General features: G+C 40.9%; 1 protein-coding gene across 11 annotated transcripts in view; it reads left to right on the top strand.

Annotated features, from left to right (window-relative positions):
• The window catches only part of BCL2L11 (BCL2 like 11), a 47,494-nt gene that overhangs the window by 4,216 nt on the left and 21,126 nt on the right, over window positions 1–22,152 (top strand). For 3 of the 11 annotated variants that reach the window (XM_063594541.1, XM_063594539.1, XM_063594536.1), the window contains one exon: window positions 3,530–19,387. The exons of the other annotated variants lie outside the window; for them this stretch is intronic. In XM_063594541.1, coding sequence (XP_063450611.1) covers window positions 3,530–3,654 — 125 coding nt within the window. In that variant the 3' untranslated portion in view covers window positions 3,655–19,387. Of the gene's footprint in view, window positions 1–3,529; window positions 19,388–22,152 lie in introns of those variants that run through there. 11 annotated transcript variants of the gene reach the window in all.

Raw genomic sequence — 22,152 nt, 5'->3', positions numbered from 1 at the left:
GCCACGCCTAATTGTGGCTGTGAGGGCATGTGGTCTTAGGGTGGGTTTTCCTATATTGCAAGATAACCTAGGAATGCAAAATTGATGCCAGATACCCTGTTTCAACATTGACAGCTGATTTAGATTTTGAAAACATTGTACAAGCTGAAAAGAAACATCTGCAGACTTGATTTGGCCCTTGAACCTACAGCATGTGACTTTGGGTACATACTTTGGGTAACCTTGGTGAGGGGCTGAGTCTGTGTTGATCGACTTGCTGTTCCCCACCAATGGAAAAGGTTCATGTCTTGATCAGTAGTCAATCACATTGACCATTTGTCCAGATTAGCTTGCCATACATGAACAAGATAGAAGTAAGTTGGTAGAGTTATCAATTAGGAAATCCAGTACAGAGTCTATTATAATTTAGATTGTACTTCATGATGAAGGCTAACTCAACAAACCCATCGAAACAGACAGTGGAACAAAATGATATTTCTAAATACCATCCAGCTCTGTCTTCATAGGCTTCAGTCAGGTAAATCGGGCAGGCCTTTGCCCATGTTATAGAATTGGAAAGAACCTCAGAGTGGTGGTCACTTGTCAGAGGTTGGGCACACCTGTGAGGTGGTGGGGAGAAATGACAAACATCCCAGCAGCTACACATGCTGGCTGCACGTCTCTTGCCAAATGCCAGGAGGTAATTTTTTAGGGCCCCTCCTTAGGGAAAGGGGCTGGAAGTTTTATTATTGCTGTTACTACTGCTCGTGAACTCATTTCAGCCTTAGAAGTTCTTGGTGCTTGTAGTTTTTGTTCTACTCATGAAAATGCTCCCCCATATATATGATCATTCTCGCTTACTATAACATCCTTGCTTACTAAATGAGTTAACAGGGCTTTATGGTGTGTATCGTGAAACACATGTGCATTAAAGACCCTCTGGAAGGTATTAGCTTTTCACACTTTCACAACAAAAGCTTCACACTTGTGGTTATTAAGCTATTTTCTCTAACCAGTTCCCTTTCAAGCAAAATGCATACATTGGTCTCTGTAGGTGATGGGTTAATGCATGGAAATAGTTTCTCCTTCCCTGGAACTGGGAATAGTGGGTGAGATAGTGTATTTTTTAATGTAAAGACAGGCACAAATGCTTTTTTTGTTGATAAATACTATTTTACAAGCTAATTATAAGTTAAGCACTGTTACTTGAGATGAAATATACAGGGCTTCAAAGATCATAATCTAAATAATTATGCACAGCTAATGGTTATACCTGTGAAGTAAAGTAGTGGATCCTGAGGTGTAATTTTATAGTATTAGCTGCATTTCAGTAGATGGTGTGATGAAGAGTTTAATGCATAGGATTAAATGAGAAGTTACAAGGAGTTTGTTTAAAGTTAATGTACCGAGGTAAGTTTTCAGTGTTAAGTTTTTGGGAGATTTGTTTTGGGAGAGGATGAGTTGGGGTTGGGGGAGGAAAGGACTTAGCCAGATGTGAGTTTCTTAAATTGAAGCATAAAATTTACAATTTATGTAGTCCATAATTTTCTCTGGACATTCTACAGTCTTAGTTCATGCCTGAAGACCACTGAAATAATGCTGAGTTGATAAGTGGTTCTCTTGACTTTGTTTAGTATTCTTTACTCAACCCTATCCATGAAGTTCTTCAATGAAGGTTTTGATAATTTATTGCAAAATACATTTTCCACAAAGAAGTCATTATGATTGGTTTGAACTAGTGGAACACAAATGTGAGGTTATAAAGAGGTTCGCCTTAGCCAGGGGCTCCTTTAGCCGCAAAGCAGTTTTTTGCTCAGCAACTTGGGGTAGAGATCAGTGTGTCTTGAAGTTTTGTTTTGCAAAACTTTGTTCTAATGAGAAAGTCAAGTCTTATGAGGAATGTATAGTAGTTGAGTGTTTGTATTAACACTGTTTTCATATTTTCCTTTATGTCTCTGATTTTTCTGAAGACAAGTTCAAGGAATATATTTATCTGTGGGGCAACAGATACAGTTTTTTCACTTTTCCTCAATTTTAGTCTCCTTACACTCTGGGAGGATTAACTTGACAAATGATACCTTAGTGAATAACTGATTATTTTTATCAAAATCACTCACATGTGTTGGTTTACTGAGTGCCTTTTTGGATGAGTGTTTTATGCCATATGTGTTTTTAATGGAAATTAAAGTGTAGTCAGTACACTAAAGTGTAGTCAGTACAATTGGAAATAAGAGTTGAGAAAAGTCAGGATATGGAGGAATGCTCCCTAGTGTCATGTTAGTAAATGTCTTAAATTTTATACTTGTTCCCTGGCACATTGGAATTCACAGATGGGAGTTAATGGCTTTCTTTTTTTTTTTTTTTTCCTCAGCGTCTTGTGGGTACTTCTCTTATAGCTGGTACTTGTCTGACCCCTCCTTTAGTTTGTGAGCTCCCTGGGCGGGGAATAATGGCCTGCAGATGCTAGCGAGTGCCTGACAAAGAGGAGAAGCCCAGTAGATGTTGAGAGTCAATCCAGCTCTGCCTGTTAGCCTTTCAGATGAATAAAGTTGAAGAAGGCAGGTAGCAAGAAAAAGATCCTGACCTCTGCTCCGCCAAAGTGTTTTTAATTACCTGGACCTAGCTGTAAGGTTTGCCACGTAGTGGTGACAGCTGAGGTCTAGCTCAGCACTACTCAGCAGGGAAGCCACACATGCATTAAGCACTTGACATAGGACTAGTCTGAACTGAGTTGTGCTGTCATTATTGATACACACTGGATTTTGAGGAGACAAAAAAGAATGCAAGATAGTTTAATTGTTTTCATATGGGTTACATGTTGAAATGGTGTTTTAAATATATAGGTTAAATAAAATATAAACTTGTATTGCAGTTAAACACAAAGCGTAAAATTTACCATCTGAACCATTTATTTCTAAGTGTACTGTTCAGTAGTGTTAAGTGCACTTATTTTGTTGTGCGGCCAATCTCCAGAACTTCTTCACCTTGCAAAACAGAAATTCTGTACTCATTAAACAACTCCCCATTTCCCCCTCCCCCCAGCTTCTGACAACCATCATTCTATTTTCTGTCTATTAATTTGACAACTTCAGATACCTTATATAAGTGAAATTTATATAGTATTTGCTCTTCCATGACAGGCTTATTTCACTTAGCATAATGTCATCAGGGTTCATTTATCTTGCAACATGTCAGAATTTCCTTCCTTTTTAAGGCTGAAGGTTGTTCCAGTGTGTGTATATCACATACTTCATTTATCCATTCGTCCATCAGGAGACACTTGGGTTGCTTCCACTTTTTGGCTATTGTGAGTAGTGCTGCTATGAACATGGGTATGCAAATATCTTTTGGGGGATTCTGCTTTGAATTTTTTTGGATATATACTTGGAAGTGGAATTGCCGGATCATATGGTAATTCTATTTTTAATTTTTTGGGGAACCATCATGCTGTTCTCCATAGAGGCTGTGCCATTTTACATTCCCACCAACAGGGCACAAGGGTTCCAGTTTCTCCACATACTTACCAACACTTTTTTTTTTTTTTTAACAGTAGTCATCCTAGAGGATATAGGTGATCTTTCACTGTGCTTTGGATTTATATTTACTGGCTTAGATTTGTATGGCCACCACCATAGTCAAGATGCAAAACAACTCAACCACAAGGATTTCTCATGATACCTTTTTATAGCCACAGCCACCTCTCTCCCTCTTCCTTGAGCATTTTGTCATATGGCCATTGGTGATTAAATAAAATGTATTTTAATATTGACTTTCTCTGTTTCTTTCTACCTTTTTAAACATGGCTACTAGAAAAATGCACAATTAGATTTGTGGCTGGTGTTCTGTTTCATCTAAACAGGCTGGCCTCACAGAGGAGCTGGAGTGTGCAGTGCTGCTCTAGCAAGCAAGGCTTGACTCTTCCCACTCAGGGCACATCACTTCCATGAAGCTTACTCCTTGGGTTGTTTGGTTGACTTACGAGAATGGAAGTGATTAGCAGAATCTTGTAAGCATTTTAAACATTAAATGAGCATTGTAAACAGCGGCATTCTTCAGGCAAATACAGTTTTGTTTTACCTCTTTAAATTCCATGGTATATTCGGACTTCAAAAAGTAGATGGTAGAGCACATGCTTCCTCAGCACCTTCAGGCTGCCTGGAGCCTCCCAATAGAGGTGTCTTCGAGGGAGTCCCAGCTCTGTCTCTGAAACCCCAAAGTTACTTGTTTGACACCAAGAGAAATAAGGAAACTTTTTAGGTCCTAAGTGGGGAGAGAAAGTGCTAGAAGAGAAAGATATTTTTCTTTACTAGTTCCAAACACATTTATTAATTGTTAGTTACCCAATTTTAAATTTACATCTTAAAAAAATTTTTTTTCAGATAATTATAGATTCACATACATTTATAGGAAATAATACAAAGAAATCGTATATGCCATTCACCCAGTTTCCTACGATGGTAACATCTTGCCTAATTATAGTATACTGTCACAACCAGCAGTTGACATTAACAGAATCCATCTACTGTATTGAGATTTCATCAGTTTCACATGCAGTCCATTTCATGTGTCTGTGAGTGTTTACTTCTATTCAGGTTTATCAAATGTGTAGATTTGTATGGCCACCACCACAGTCAAGATGCAGAACAACTCCACCACAAGGATTTCTCATGGTACCTTTTTATAGCCACAGCCACCTTTCTGTCTCTTCCTTACCCGTGATAACCACTCATCTGATCTACATATCTGTACTTTTGTCATTTCAAGGATGCTGTATAAGTGTAATCATACTGTATGTGACCTTTTGAGATTGGCTTTTTTCACTGAGCATAATTCCCTTGAAATTAATCGGAGATGTTGTGTAACAATAGTGCCTTGTTTTTTTATTGCTGAATAGTATTCCATAGATGATGCACCACAGTTTGCTTAGCTATTCACCTGTTGAAGGGCACTGTGTTTGCATGTTCTGGCAAGGCCCTGGCACAGCTGGAACTCAGGGAGGATTAAAAGAAGTATTTATTGTACTTTTACTTCTCTTTTTTTTTTTTTTTTTTTTTTTTTTTGAGACAGTCTCACTCTGTCACCCAGGCTGGAGTGCACTGGTGCGATCTTGGCTCACTGCAACCTCCAACTCCCAAGTTCAAGCGGTTCTCCTGCCTCAGCCTCCCAAGTAGCTGGGATTACAGGCACGTACCACCACACCCAGCTAATTTTTGTATTTTTATTAGAGATGGGTTTCACCATGTTGGCCAGGCTGGTCTCGAACTCCCGACCTCAGGTGATCTGCCTGCCTTGGCCTCCCAAAGTGTTGGGATTACAGGCGTGAGCCACCACACCTGGCCCTACTTTTAGCATCTATGTGTTCACTTGTAGTATATAGAAATACAATTGATTTTTGTGTGTTGGTCTTCTGTTGTGCAGTTTGCTGAACTCCTTAATTCTAAGAGTTTTTCATAGATTTCCTGGGAGGTCTATATAGTTATGTGATCTGCAAATAGGGACAGTTTTATGTCTTCTTTCTGATCTGTGTACATTTCTTTTTCTTGCCCAGTTGCACCAGCTAGAATTTCTAGTGTTTATGTTGACTAGGAGTGGTGAGAGCAAACATCCATACCTAGTCCCCAATCTTAGGGGGAAAGCTTTCTGTTTTTAATCATTAAATATGATGCTAAGTGTAGGTTTTATATGGGTCGTCTTTAAAAGAATGAGGAAGTTTTAACCTGTATTCCCAGAATGCTGAGAGTTTTTGTCGTAAATGGATGGATGTTAGATTTTATAAAATGTTTCTGTATCAGTTGATATGATCCCATGATGTTAATTTATATTAACCTGTTGATATGGTACGTTCCATTGATTTGCAATGTTAAGTCTCTCTTGGATGCCTGAGACAAATCCTGCGTGGGTAGGGTCTGTAATTCTTTTTGTGCACTGCTGGATTGAATTTGTTGATATTTTGTTGAGAGTATTTGCGCCTAAGTTCTTGAGAGGGGTCTGTCGTCTTCTTTTAAGACTGGTTTTTATATCAGAACCTTAATTAGGAAGGGTTCCCTCTTTTATTTTCAGGAAGATATTGTGTAAAATTGGTATTGATTCTTTTCTCAATGTAGAATTCTGTAGTGAAACCATCTAGGCCAGGAGATTTTTTTTTTGGCGGGGGATGGGGGCGGGGTGGGGGGGATGGGGGGGCCGGCGGGCATTTAGATTATAGATTTTTTTTTTCTTAGTTTTTGTAGGATTGTTCAGGTTGTCTGTTTCTTCCCAGTTGAGTTTTGATAGTTTGTAGCTTTTGAGGAATTGGTCCCTTTCTTCTAAGTTGTTGAATTTATGAATGTGAAAAGTATTTGTAGCATTCCAATATTTTTAATGGATGCAGGATCTGTTGTGATAACTCCTGCTTCATTTCTAATACTGGTAATTTGTGTCTTTTTTATCTCTGTCAGTCTTTCCAAAAGTTTATCAGTTTTGATTTTTTTAATCAGCTTTTTGTTCCACTGATTTTTCTCTACTTTCCTATTATTAAATTGTTTATTATTTCCTTTTGCTTGCTTTGTGCTAGGTTCTTTTCCTAGTTTCTTGAGACAGACACTTGGAATAATGTTTTGAGACCTTTCCTCTCTTTTCTTCTTATTGTTTTCTCAGAAAGAAGCATTTAATAGGTATTTACAAACAGAAACCCTATCTCGGGCAGCCTCAAGATGAGATGGTAGATCCGTGCATGGTTACCCTCCAGACCCAGGGCTTATGAGCCATAGGGAAAGTGTATATATGCTTCAGAAGGGATGTATAGGACAGTTGGCTTAAGGGCAGGATTTATGGAAAGATAATATCAAACTAAGGACAGGATTGATGGTAAGTACATGCTCGTACCCAAGGAACAGTAGATAAAATAGAAATCTTGGAGGCATTCCCAAAACCAGGGTTAATCAGAAGTTAACACAGCAGATTAGCATCCAAGATGGAGTTGTTTGGCCTCCACACTCCAGCTCCCAATCTGGCTCTTACAGTCTCATGTGCCTTGCTCTTCTGCCATGGTCCCTGAGCCTTCAGTGGGTGTGCTTCATTTTGTATAGCTGTACCAGTAGTGCCTTGGCAATGGAAAATAAATCGGGCACAGTGGAATTCCAAATGAGGGAGATTCTCAGGCTTTGTTGAATCATTTGTAGTCCTCAGAATACCATGATTCTGGTTTTCTCGGAAGAAGTAAAACGAGATAAATACTGTTAATATGCACACAAAGATTATAATGAAAAAGAACATGAAGAAAATTAGAACTCGGTTCTTCTTTAGAGACTTGTAGCTAGGAAGTAATTCAGGATGCAGTTTGAGTTGTAGGCAAATAATAAAAACTCAAAAATAATGATTAGGGCTAGAATCTGTTAACAGGTATTATAGTTTTCTTTGGAGCATATTTTTTTCTCCAGTTTCCCCATTCCTACCAAGGACCAATTTATTTGCAAAACACATTTTAGTCTCATTATACTTAGCCTGATTATTTGCATAAAGTGCAACAAGAATAGTGATTGGCCATATAGGCTCTTTTTAAGTTGGCTTTGCTGGAATTTTTTCATAAGGAATCTCAGATTAGACTTTTAGAAGCCTCCAGGCTTGAAAGCCAAGCTGAAAATTTGCCAGCAAACATTGCCTGTAATACCTACAGATCGGGTGAATTCCATTCTCCTCGAGGTCCCAAAGTATCTTGAGGTTCCTGGGCCTGTCGGAAAATGACATTCCTTGCTTATCGAAGATCGGGAACCTTGTAAGGGAACTGTGTAGACAAGGTACCAGGCCTGTCTTTTTTCAAGGGGCTTTTTATTCTTTAAAGCAGTCTGGTCATATCTGAAAATACGCTATTCAGTCAAAGCCTTGGTAAAATAACCCATGTCTCCAATTGCATATAGAACATACTCTATACAATTTCAGTTCTTTTAAATGTGTCAAGGTTTGTTTTGTAGCTCAGGATATGGTCTATTTTGGTGACTGAACAAAAGAAAACAGATTCTTAACTGAACTTATGCAAATAACTATATTGCCATAAAATAAGAATACTCATGAGTAGTTTCCAAATTTTGGAGAACTCAGAAAGGTAAATTTTGCTCATGAAAGTATACTTTACTCAATCATAAGCTATAAATAACTCAAAAGCAAAAGGATTTTCTTCAATTAGAATGGCAGCCTGCCAAACAGCGTGCTGTGCATTCACCTTGGAACTGCCATCCACAAACCAAGCAGCCATGTCTCAGGAGCAGAGATGGTGGAGTCTTACCCCCTTTCGCTTTTCTAATGTACGCATTTATTTAGCACTAGAAATTTCCTTTCCACCACTGCTTAGCTGCATCCCACGTGTTTTGGTATGTTGTGTTTTCATTTTCATTGAGTTCTGTCTATATATTTTTAAATTTCCTTTGAGACCTCCTCTTTGACCCTAGGTTATTTAGAAGTGTGTTTTATTTCCAAAAATACCTAAGTGTGTTTTCTGTTACTGTTTTCTTTCTGATTCTATTATGGTCAGAGAGCATATTTTATACTATTTCGGTTTACAAATGTGTCGAGAATTTGTTTTATAGCTCAGGATATGGTCTATTTTGGTGACTGATCTATGCTGCATGGGTACTTGAAAAAATCTGTATTCTGCTGCTATTGGGTAGAGTGTTCGTTATATATACATCTTTCAGATCTTATTGGTTGATTGTGTTGTTCAGTTCTTCTCTGTCCTTGCTGATTTTACTGTCTTGTTCTGTCAGTTGCTGAGAATGTGGTGCCGAAATCCCCAGCTGTTTCCTTTCAGCTCTATTAGAGTTTGCTTCATGTCTTTTGAGGTGCTGTTGTTTGGAGTTTACACATTTAAAATGTCTTCAGGTTGGATCCAATCTTCTATCATTGCTGTAAAAGGTACTTTATCTGGTATTAATAGCACTTCTGCTTTTTTAACATTAATGTATTAATGTTAACATAGTATTATCTTTTTCCATCCTTTCACTTTCAATCTGCCTATGTTGTATTTGAGATAAGTTTTTTATATATGGCATGTCTTTAGATAAACCTGTTTTATCTAGTCTGCCCAATCTGTCTCTTAAATGGTCTAGACCATTTACATTTAAGATAATATATGTAAGTCTAAATGCCTTTTTGTTATTTGTTTTTTGTTTCCTCTGTTCCTTGTTTCTTTTTTTGTTTTTTAACCTTACTGTGGGTTATGCGAACATTTTCTAGGATTTCGTTTTGATATGTTTATGGTGTTTTAAAATATATTGCTCTGTATCATTTTCTTAGTGGTTGTTCCAGGTATTACAGTATGTGTGTGAAATATATATTCTAAGTCTACTGATATCAATGGTCGCAGCATTTTATGATGGGAGCTGAAGAATAGAAACCTTACTTTTCTTTAGGCTCTGTTAGCCCCATTTTTCCAATATAATTGTCTGAAGTATTTCCTCCATGTACATTGAGCACTGAATGAGTTGGTATTGTTATTTTTGCTTCAACCATCAAATATGATTTAAGAAAGTACTGTTCGTCTACTAATAGTCACTTCCATTTTTCCCCTTCCAATGTTCTTTCCTTTCTGAAGTTCTAAGCTTTCTTCTTTTGTCATTTCCTTTCCGTTTAGAGAACTTCCTTAGTTCTTTAATGATAGGCCTGTTAGTAACAACTCCTCTGAGTTCTCCTTCTGGGAATGTCTTCATTTCCCCTTTAGTCCAGAAGGATATCTTCACGGACGATAGAATTCGCAGTTGATGTATCTCTTTCAGTACTTGGAAAACATGCCACTTTCTTAGGGCCTCTATGGTTTTAGATGAGAAATCCCTTGTCATTTAAATTGGTGTTCTCAACTACGTTATGTGTCATTCCTATGTGGCTGCTTTCAAGATTGTCTTTTAGTATAAAGAAGTTTAATTGTGATGTGTCTTGTCATGGGTTCTTTGGGTTTATCCTTTTTGGGGTGCACTCAGCATCTTGAATGTGGAGTTTCACGTTTTATGCCAGGTTTGGGAAGTTTTCAGCCATTATGTCTTTAAATACTTTTCCAGTCCCTTCCTCTCTTTTGGAACTCTGATGATAAGAATGTTAGTGCTTTTGTTAGTCCTGTAAGTTCCTGAGACTGTTCCTTTTTTTCCAGTATATTTTCTCTCTCTTCAGATTGAGTAAATTCTATTGATTTTGCCTCATATTCACTGATTGTTTTTAAAATTATGTTTAATTATATTTTTCAATTCTAAGATTTCTGCCTGTTTCTACTAGGTAAGTTGGAAGTTCAGATTTCTCCTTGGCTTTGCTGGTACTTTCCAAACAAAAGAGGGGCCCCAGTGCACACTGCTTTATTGTGTCCAGTTGTTGGGGGAGGTGTGTAAGCTTGGCTCCCTCAGCCACTGCTGACACCAGGAAGCAGGGAGACCATAGAGGGCTGCCTCACACCTTGTTTCTGCAGAGTAGAGGTCAGAACTCAGCTTCCCTCTGAGGGAAGCTGACCCCACCAGGGGTGGGGGGGTCAGGTACAACATGCCAACCAGGCCCACTTTCTACTACCTGATTCTCCCTCTTTGATGCTAGATGGGAGAGTTCTCTTTTGTTCTCTTTAATTAGCCAGATGGGGCGAAGACTCAGTACCCACTGGGTGCCCAGACACCCAAGGCTGGGGCTGGGAGAGCCGATGGGCCCATGAACCCTGTTTTGCACTGTCTGGTTCAGTGGGTGTGTGTAATGTCATGTCAACTAACTAACCCCACCTTGTACCCACCCGTTGCTGTTTAGTAGAGGTGGAGGCTTAGCTCACTGCTCACTGCTCAGCCCCACTAATGTAACCCTGGGAGGGGATGTTAGATAACTGCCCTACTAAAACTGCTTTGGCAGGGCAGCCGGATCACCTCTGCCTGCTTCTGCCAGGGAGGGTCTGGGAGATCGGCCTGCTGACACCATCTGGTGGTGGAATCAGAGCACCTCCTGCTTCCCCTGGGCTGGGGATGGGCTGGAAGATCAACTCCCCACTCTGGCCACGCAGTGCTGTGGGGCTGCTGCCAGGGGCGTTGTGGTTTTCCCATTGCTGTTTGGCTAGAGTAGGGCAGGAATCATGGAGTGGTTTTCTGTTGTTAGGTCACCCTCTTTTCAGTCCCTTGGCGATGGAGAACAGGCCTCCCATGGAGCTGTTATCTACGCCTCTTGGAGAGACCCAGTTGGAGGTTTCTTCTGCAGCATGCTGTCCAGGATACATGGGAGTGAGGAAAACGGCATACTCCTTGTTCGTCATCCCTCAAGTCCTGAGGTCCCCAGCAGCCTGTCCTATTTCCCGCTTCAGTTTTCCTGGGCCTGCTTGCTGTGTTCTCACTAGGGTTGTCTGAGGTTCTGTCTCGGGTTTTCAGTTGGGAGAGGAAGGACCTGGGGAGATGGCTCCTCCACCTTAGTGGAACTAGAGATCTGCAGCTTCCTTTAGGTGTTTATGGTGGCTGTTTGTCTTAGTCCCTTTGAGCTGCTCTAATGGAATACCTGAGACTGGGTGGCTTACAAACAACAGAAGTTTATTTCTCACAATTCTGGAGGGTGATAAGTACAAGACAAAAACAGGTTTGGTGTGTGGTGAGGGCCACTTAGACGGCACCTTCGAGCTGTGTCCTCGAGTGATAGAAAATGTGAGGGTTTCTCTGGGATCTCTTTTGTGAGAGCACTAATCCCATTCCAATGGCCCCACCTCCTAACACCCATCACTTTCAAGGTCAGGTTTCAGCGAGAGTTTTGGGGGCATGTAACGTTTATACCATAGCAGTATCAGTTGGCTCTGGCTGCAAAGACTACTCTGAATTGTAGAAGTTACTTCTTCACTCCTTTTTACTCTCCATGTGGAATAACAGACTTACAATGATGGAAAGAGATTTAGCTGTGATCCAGGCCACCTTTTTCACATGATAACCGTAACATCTATTGCTGTAACTCCACTGTGTGTGACTCTCATGGTGTGACCATAGGGCGTGCTCTGTGCTGCTTTCGAACATCACTCCTGAAAATGGCTGGGTAACCCAATTCCGATTTTATATGCCTTAGGGGGGACTTCTTACTAAAGATTCAGACTTGTTTTATATTTAGAGTACTTGTAGTAGGTTTAGAGATACACACCTAATTGCCAGTTGAATGCTGTACATTCTGATGCCTTGCTGCTTCACTTACTTTAAAACCATTAAATCTGATCATTGGCCCAGTCTCCACACACCTCATGTCTGTGGTCATCCTGCCTGTCACAGGACTCGCTATGAACCACCACCTCTCCCTGCCCATCTCCACCTCCCGCACCAGAATTAAGTTGTCTCCATTCCTTCTTTGTTAGACCAGCCTCAGTCTCTTGGTGTATTCCTCATGTGATGACATTTCTAGCCTAATCCACTTCTGGTCCCTGCTCGGTCAATGGCTGAGACTTGTGCTGGGGCATCTGACCTCAGACTGCTTTCCTTCTCTGCAAGTCTCATCACACCTGTCCTTGGAGACCTCACAGGCTTGGTCCTGTGCTGACTGTAAGCTCTGTGCCACCCACATCTCTCAGACCCTGCACTGCAGGCACAGAGCAGAAGATGTAACATTCCTCCCCACTTTTTTTTTTTTTTTTTTCAGGAAATGCTAGCAGAAACATATATGCCAGCATTGTTTATACAGCCAAACGACTGTCCTTGGTCCTCTAATGGGAGGGGAGAATCTACATTATTCTGCCCTTTTTTTGGCAGACTGGTGCTGTCTTCATGGTGTTAAAAAGAATAATGGCATAGGGGAAATGCCTGTTGGCCTGATGTTAAGTTTTAAAAAGCTGCAAGATTATTTATGATAGTCTGGTTTAATATTAAAGAAGTTCATTGGCATATCAAAAATATAAGAATACATTAAATTGTCAGTAGTGGGTATTGTTGTATTTTGGTTACAGGTGGGCTTTTCTCCCTTTTTTCTTTCTTTCTTTCTTTTTTTTTTTTTTGAGATACAGTCTTACTGTCACCCAGGCTGGAATGCAGTGCCATGATCTCAGCTCACTGCACCCTCCACCTCCCAGGTTCAAGTGATTGTCCTGCCTCAGCCTTCTGAGTAGCTGGGATTACAGGCACCCACCACCATGCCTGGCTAATTTTTGTATTTTTAGTAGATACAGGGTTTCACTATGTTGGCCAGGCTGGTCTCGAACTCCTGACCTGAAGTGATCCGCCCACCTCGGCCTCCCAAAGTGCTGAGATTACAGGCGTTGAGCCACTGCTCCTGGCCACAGGTGGTCTTTTCTGTGTGCCTTTGTGTATGTACACAATTGTCATAACTAGTATTATGTTTATAATCAGAACAGATTTAATAGATAATACTTACTAAAACTTTTGCTCTTTATAATTTTAATCTTTGTTTTTGGCATTCCCAGCAGCCTGTCACTGGGCATGCATACCTTGTTTGTGTGATTCAGTGTTAACCGTTGTGTCTTTTGCATTGGTGAAGATTTTGTCCGGGCTGATCAAGCTTTGGTCCCATCAGGACCATCACCGAAAGTACTCGGGGTGAATATTAGCCCCCTAATTTACTCTTTTGGGGTCTGCCTTTTTATTTTTTGCAAAGTGAGTAATCTCTCAGGGAACATCTCCATCGGGCAGGATCATGGATGGATTTGGTGTTGGCAGGTTGCTCTTGGTAGCTGTCTCCCCCACAGGCTGCTCTTGGGTCTGGAGCAGGTTTTGGGTCGGGTCCTGCCTGCCCTCCATGGAACCTGGGCGGAGCAGTGAGTCTGTCTGAGCTTCAGCTTCCTCAGCCATCAAGTGAGGACATAGTGCTCACCTCTGAGGGTCATGGGGAGTTTTTCCATAAGCAAATCGACAGAAAGCCCCTGGTAGAAACTCGCACAGGAATCTTTCCTTGCCCCTCAATGAGCCCTCAGCCCTGGCAGGTTAGTGAGCATGACTGTAATGAAGTGCTCTCTACTGCTTTCCATGGAAAGGAGCTGTCGTTCCAGGAGTATAGGAAACTCCTAGGGAAGTGAATTCATCTGTAAATGCTACTATAATTCTAATCCCCTGGGTCCCAGAACAAACAAGCAAGCAAAAAAGAACATCTTTTCTAGAAAGTGGCCTGGAGGGGGTGGGAAGAGGAGGTCTGAATCACCCCTAACCTGCCAGTGAACCAAACATCACCTGAGAAGAACCTCAGCTTCTTGGGTAAATCATGGAGAGACATCTGGAAACCTGCCCCACCCCAGCGCTGTCTGAATTGGGGGTGAGTTGGGGACACCTGCTGGAGACGGCCCATTTGATTTGGCAGAAACTTGACTATAATTCAAAATGTGTCTTGAGACATGAGACATAGACTCAAGTACTTTTTCTTGCAATCCAAACTTACGTACTTTTTCCCAAAATAAGGGATACATTGGTTGCTCGTGGATTTAACATTAGGAGTGTTCATTGTGTGAATGCAATCAAGACTTCTACAACTGCGTTTTCCTTCTTTTCCCTGAGGTAATTAAACTCCTTTAGTGAGAAGACAATTTAGACAGACTGTTGGCCATTGATAATCAAAATTTTGATATTTCTAAGTGAGTGAGTTATGGATCCTTCTTCTTGGTAATCTTTTTTCACACACTATGAGGTAGCGGAAGTAAACCGTCAGTATAAGCAACATGTACCCGGTTTAACCCGTTTGTAAGAGGCCAGGCCTTCGTGGTTTTAAGTATTTGCTTAGAATGAATTTGTCTCCCCAGTGTCCTCTGGGAAACCAAAATGTGCTTTGTATTTTCTCTTCTCTGCCTTGGACCAGATCCACATGATTCGTGAGTAGAGTTGCCAAGACAGGTGTGGCAAGAAATAGCCCTGAGACAGGGCTGCTGGCACGCAGCTCTCCTCCTGTTCCGCCTTTCTGTGTGGACCACGAGGCAGCAGTGAGGGCTTCCCATGGAGCGTGTCTCCCTTTCAGTCACACATCTTGCGCTCACAGTCACTGCCAGCCAGTTGACTGCAAGTGCTGTGTCTGTAAACCTTGCAGTGGGGACTTGACATTGCTTTCAGAGTGAGGAAACCGAACTTGGGGATTTGGACATGAGTCTGGGCTGTGCTTAGTGTTGGAGCCCCGGGTTGAACTTGGGTCTTTGGTACTGGCAGACTGCCCTCTGCACAGTACATAATGCTTGGTTTAGTTTGGACTTCCCTTTCTTAGGAGTGAGATGGTTTTGAAGCTAAAATAAAAAAAAAATCATTTCAAGCTGATAAGAGTGTGTGTGTTAAATGGAAACACGTTCAATATAAGGATTTCAGCTATTTGAAATACCTTGGGGCCCTTTCCCCCCAAAATATATTGTATTCCTGGGTCATAACATGCTTCCCATTCCAGTTCCTAAAACATTTTACTATTAGCAGTTTATAGAAGACTTACGGAGTGGTTTGATACTTTTTTTAAAGAAGGCAGCTTAAGTGGATGGAATCTGATTTTCTCTTAGGCACGTGCATCTGCGAAGGTGTCTGAGGTGAGCCAAGCTCGATAACCTGATTTGTTGAGTGAGTTACTTTTCTGTGGGAAGTGTGGTGGAGAAAAGACTAGAAGTGTATTTTCTTGTTGATTTGTCTGTTATTTGGTCCCTTGAGAAAGGCATTAACCTGAAGTAGTCTATAGTGAATTCTGAATAGATACAATGTTAGTATATATGTGAGTTTACACCTCATTTTTGCTGATACTTGATCATAAATTCTACTAAATTAGTCAAAACAACAACTTAAGAAAAAGTTTGATACATAGCAGGAGTGCAATATTTGTTGATTTAAAGAGACTCTCATTAGCGTTTAATGCAATATACGAGTGCCAACAGTTCCTTCTCTTTTCACTTGGATTTCACCAGGGTGCTCATTTGAAGCTTAGAACTCTGTCCTCGGCAAAGAAAGCCTGGCATACGCTGTACAAGGTGTTGACTCATCTTTGTGTTCCTCTGCTCCTCTAGTGTGAGGTGTGGAGTAGGAGGTTCCAGCAGGTGACCCAGCCCAGCCTTGGTCCTCCCATAGGCCTGTTAACAACGCTGGGGCAAATGCCTCAGCCTGCCTGGAAATCTCAGTGTCAGGGCCATGGCCCTTCCGCAGTGGTCATAGCAGTGTAGGGAGTTGGTGCCTATGCGGAACTGGCCTACATTGAGTTAGAACAATCCACACGTATGTTTATTGCGGCATTATTCACAATAGCAAAGACTTGGAACCAACCCAGATGTCCAACAATGATAGACTGGATTAAGAAAATGTGGCACATATACACCATGGAATACTATGCAGCCATAAAAAATGATGAGTTCATGTCCTTGGTAGGGACATGGATGAAATTGGAAATCATCATTCTCAGTAAACTATCGCAAGAACAAAAAACCAAACACCACATATTCTCACTCATAGGTGGGAATTGAACAATGAGATCACATGGACACAGGAAGGGGAATATCACACTCTGGGGACTGTTGTGGGGTGGGGGGAGGGGGGAGGGAGAGCATTGGGAGATATACCTAATGCTAGATGACGAGTTAGTGGGTGCAGCACACCAGCATGGCACATGTATACCTATGTAACTAACCTGCACTATGTGCACATGTACCCTAAAACTTAAAGTAAAAAAAAAAAAAAAGAATAATCCCAATTCTTGTGAGTTTTTTTTTTTTTTTTGAGACGGAGTTTCGCTCTTGTCACCCAGGCTGGAGTGCAATGGTGCCATCTGAGCTCACTGCGATCTCCGCCTCCCAGGTTCACGCGATTCTCCTGCCTCAGCCTCCTGAGTAGCTGGGATTACAAGCAGGTGCCACCACGCCTGGTGAATTTTTGTATTTTTTTAGTAGAGACAGGTTTTCACCATGTTGGCCAGGCTGGGTGATGTGCCCACCTCAGCCTCCCAAAGTGCTAGGATTACAGGCGTGAGCCACTGCACCCGACCAGAACAATCCCGATTCTATCTGTATCACACAGTGTGTTTCTCATCTAGGATACAGACTCACTGGGCAGCAGCCGTGTCTGCCCTGGAAAGTGGGGGCATCGGGGAGGAGGAGGAGGAGGAATGTGTGAACCCAAACACATGGAAGACCTTCAAAAGCACCAGAACACAGTCTTTCAGCACAGAATTCTTTACATCCTTAACTGGCACTTGTGCTAATGAAGACTCTACCTCCTGTTCTTTTCCTTCTGTGACAAAACAAGTTATCTGTCTGGGAAGACATGGCACAATTTATTTATACAACATTTTTATGGCTTGCAGATGACTCCGCTGGATCCTCCCTCAGAATTGCCCTTCATAGGGAAGTTCAGTGGCCACTCAAGTGGTTAGCAAAATCAAGGTGAAAAGTTTTTCTTTTTATTCAAAATGGGATAAAAAGAAGCAGCTGCCTTTTGTGACTTTTAAGTGAGAAGCTTTCATTATGTCTTAGCCCTACAGTGTGTTATCAATAATCATATCTGTGTTAAATTGTACTTCACTTTGTACAATTTAAGTTAAAACTTACCATTGTAAGTTTTAACCGTATACATTATAGGCTTTTTCCATTTTTATTTTAAAAACTGTTTAAGGTGTAGCTTTTTAGGATTCTGTTTTTGCTCTTATTTTTTTACCTGTGTCTTGGTCTTTCTTATCATGGAGGTGAAAACAGTAATACTGAAGACCTTAATGTGAGTTTAGGAGAAAAGATGTTAATCACCAGTTTCCTGCCACTGGTTTTAAATTTCATAGAGGAAGCCACACTTATTTTGTCATCAGAAATTCTTATATTTTTAGTTTAAATTCTCATCTCCCTCCCCTCTTGCCCAGATCTGGTTTTTTGGCTAGAAACAACTTACAGTAACTTCAAATTAAGCATTTTAATTCTAAGGAATGGTCTTAAGTGAACCAATGTATATAGAGTTTTATCTTTACTTTTAAAAGGTCTCTAAAGCATTTTTCTTCTTATGGGGAAATAAATTGGGTAGTTTACCTTGTCAGTAGAAGAAATATAGGGATTTGTGTCTTTGCACTAAAGTAATTTCAGGGTTGGTCTTCTTTTAGCTGTCCTTAGTTTTGGGATTATTTTTGTTTTTCAGAATAAAATGGCACAGGTCAGATACTTTCAATCCCCTGAAAGTAATCTAAAGCTATAGAAATGGAGCTGTGGCTGTCGCAGAGACTTACTAGGATGAAGGTTGGTGTAGAAAAACTAAGGAGTAGTAGCAGTATTCAGTGTCCCGTGTCTTTCCCCAGCAGAACACTGGCAGAACACCAGGGCAGAACACTGTCACACACTATTCAGAGCAGCGATTTCAGGAGCACACCAAGGCGGGCCAGGTGGTCAAGGGGCTTCCCAGGGGATGTCGTACAAGGCACATGAAAAGAACTGGTTTAGGACCAGGTTTGGCACAGGTTCACTGACAAAAAGTGGGGTGATGATTGAGAGGGATCATAGATTTCCTTTATAGTCCCAGGGGCAGAATCAAGATTGAGGTGGGGCTTAGAAGGGAACATTTCAATTCCCTACGAGGAATAGCTTCGTAGCACTCAGTGTTCTTCAGCGAGGACAGCAGTGCCTTAGGAAATGTGCATCTGTCCCAGGAAGCGGGCACACAGGCTGGGAGTCTTAGAGGGCTCCTGCCCAGGTCTCCCACATGGTGCAAGATGCTGGGCTTCTGTCATGACTCAGCTGGGGATGTCCTTGAGTATAGGGATCACAGCTCAGTCTGGGTTTGCTCCTGGCTTGTCCCCAGCTGCTAGTAAATATGTTAATATGTGTGTCGGGGACAGCTCTGGTGACATGGATAATTAGTTCTTCTGATGTTGAATGAGAAATGAGTAAAAAGGCATAACACATTAATCTTAATGTCTTTAGACTTGTATTTTTATTATAAGGGACAGATAATAGTGAATGAGGGAAAAAATCTCATGAACACTAGTTTCCAGACTTCTGTCCAACTTCACAGCCTTGGTTTACTGGCAGTTTCCAAATGGTCAGGCTGGAAATTGATGAAAGCTGTTTCTTTTGACCATGGCTCCATAAAGGCAATGGGCAGTGCACGTTGAAAGAGTAAGTATGAAAACACTGGCCTCATCTCATAAACTTTATTATTGATAGTATTTTATCCTAGCAGCTGTTTTTGAAGCACTGTCTTGAATTCATGTGACTGCCCAGGCTTTTGACACAAATGTGTTCCAGGGAGACAGATTGAGGAATCTTTGAGTACTAATGCTGTCACTGTATTTCTCATAGCTTTTGTTTTCATCCAGTGGCTCAGCGGAATTGATTGGGATTGCCAAAAAATAAAATGATACAAGTGAGAAATAGACCTGGAGGGAGGTGTGTGTGTGTTGTTGGTTACTTGCTTATTTTATTTCTGAGAACCGTCAGAGTTGAGGATTTCAAACGTGATTCTGATAGCATTTACCGCAAACGCTGATGGCAGTTGCTCTCCTTTGCCTTATAGCTAACTGGGACTAGAAACAGCTCCATCACCCAGGTGAGTTTTATAAGGAAACGTAAGGGGGCTGGTCTGTTGCTTCCCTCCTCTTGTAAGCTTTGGATAACTCTGAATTTAGAAAGATATTTCTGAAGATATTTAAAGAAGGAGACTTACAGAGTTGAATAAACATCCTGGAATTTTTCTTTCTCTAAATGAATGTCAGCTTCAGAAAGCCCACCTGCAGACAGAGGCAGTGTCTCCCCTAAACATTTTCGGAGTATCTCTTGGAATTGGTGTAAAGCTGGTTTCAGAGTCCACAAAGAAATGGCCCTTTACAGGATCCTTTATTGCTTTTGGTGGTTAAAGCAGAATCTCTCTGGAGAGTAAAGGTAGACAGCCCTGCAATGTCTGAAGGACAGGCCTTCTTTCTCCTCACACCCCTGCAGTCCCTGGCTGTGCCTGGCTGTTTCCCGCAAGTGCCAGACAGAATGTGCACTTTTTGGCTAAGTATGTTCTATTATGTGTGTAAAATCCTCTCAGTTCTGAGTTGAATATCGATTCAAAGCTTAATTCACGCTGATTACTTGAAAATCTAATCTTGATTCTACTCGAGTGTTTGTAGATACCTGAACATCTGAAAACAGTACAGAGTGCAGCGTTCCTGTGAATTTTAATTTGGCTTCTGGTACTACACTTGGAACTCCAGTAATGATAAGATGGGAACTAAAACAGCAGCTGCCCCTCGGAAATGAGGGTCGCACCACCTCGTTCCCAGACTGAGGCTGCAGTTGAGAATGCTTGTGTGTGACATGCCCCTGCCACCCAGTACACACACCTGAGTCATTAGATGTCACTTTATGGCATCGTCACAGAGAACAACTGGGTTTTGGAGAGAGAATGTCATGATGTGACTTCATTTCCTTGGAGCACTGGGATAGAGGCTCTTGGGTTAGAAGCTCTTGGACATTAAAGAGAAATCAGAAGGTTTAGCCTGACTGATACTGAGCTCATTGTAGATTGACAATCTCTCTTTTTTAAAAAAAAAAAAAGTTTCCTGCCGTGGCTGCTGGCGCTACAGAAAGTCCTTTGTGAAAGCCCCAGCCTGATTTCACTATCAACCACTTAACCACGGTATTAATTTTTCAGTTGTTGAACTTTTAAGATTTTAAATTACTTAAGACTTTAAAAATAGTCTGTTGCTGAGCCAGAATAGTTTGTTAAGAAACATGCATCTTTGAGTAGAACTAAAGTCCCTTGGTGTTGGAAAATGCCCTCCACACTCCTCCAAAAATGGATTAAGAATACTTCATGGTATTTTCCCATAGGTAGTAATGTTACCAGTAAGTTCCGGGCTTCAAAAAATGATTTCTAAGAAGTTTGAAGATTCAGTGGACACACTTTTGGCAAAAATTGCTTATATCTGACACATTGCATTATAAAAGTTTTGATTAGTGGCTTTTTTTTTTTTTTTTCTTGTAACAAGTAAAGAGAAAGAAAACATGGATCTGCCTAGGAAGTCACCTCTGCCTGAGTCTGCTACTTGCAGGATTGGAGCTTTTGCTGCAGATTACAGCTTTGAAGTCACTTTACCTCAAGAGCAGTTTATATTTTATTGTGCTTTAAAAAAAAAATTTAGTGCCAGGTTTATGGAGTGAAGTGCTTTCATAAATGCTGAAACTACATTTTCTGTGGGTAAAAATGCAGCTCATCAGAATTTCCCCTTTGAAGAATTTTTTATGTTCACATAAAATTGCCAAGTTAAAAATTTGATCTCCCTACAGAGTAAGAGCTTTCATTTCAAATAAAGCCATTTTATAGACCAGGTATCAACATTTACGGCGGTCAGACACATTGCAGATAGCAAAATAAAATATTTATGCTTGGTTCTTACTTTTCTTATAAACTAGAAATGTCAACCTAAGTTATCTTTTTGATAGCTCGAGTATGTTAGGATAGGAGGAATTGGGTTGAGTATCCAGGTAAGATTACAGGAGTGAGGGTGGAGCAGCGTGTGTTTGGAGATTTCTGTATCCCAAACCCCACGGGCTCCAGGCACGCTTTTGGAAGACCATACCGGTGGATCCCTTTGTCATCGTGGTGGCAAAGCAAACTGATGCTAAAGGAAATAACAAAACTTAATTCTCGTGCTGATCGGTGCCACTGTGGGGCTTACAGACCCCATTCATTTGTTCTGGTTGATTTCATGTGGTGTGAGACTCGCTAACATTGAATTAGTGATAAAGAGAGGCTTTCTCTATCCCCATAGAAGGTATTTTGTCACTTGAGAAATAATTGAACTTTATGTTGCACTGTACTAACAGATTAAAACTACCCTTTTAAAATACAGGAATAAATAAGAGTTAAAATAAGAGTTTTTATCATATAGTCTTCATAGCCATGTACTACTGTGTGCATACTAGCTAAGTCTTATTGCAGGATGAGTGTTTGCCATTACTTTTAGGTTTATAAATTCAGGAAATAACTGTATTTGCTTCTCAAAAAAACAAACTGGTTTTAAAAAAAATAGTGATAGGTGCTAGTTAGAGTAGCCCCTACAGATCAGTCTTTTTTGCAAAATGTAATTTATAGTATCTATTTCCATAATAACTTTTTAAAACTACACCTAAGTACAGTTGATAGCTCTTACTAATGTAGTTATTGCCAATTCCAGTATAAGCCTAGTTTCTAAACCATTATCTTTGCTTAATACAACTCTCCTAACTCTGAAATGCTAAAGACACATCTCAGGGCTCCAGGGCATTGCCATGGTTTCTTGCCTTTTGCCCACCAGGGTCTGGTTGGGAAACCG

Source organism: Pan paniscus, chromosome 12, assembly GCF_029289425.2.
Source record: "Pan paniscus chromosome 12, NHGRI_mPanPan1-v2.0_pri, whole genome shotgun sequence".
NCBI lineage: Eukaryota > Metazoa > Chordata > Mammalia > Primates > Hominidae > Pan > Pan paniscus.
This window is presented reverse-complemented; position numbering and strand designations above follow the sequence as displayed.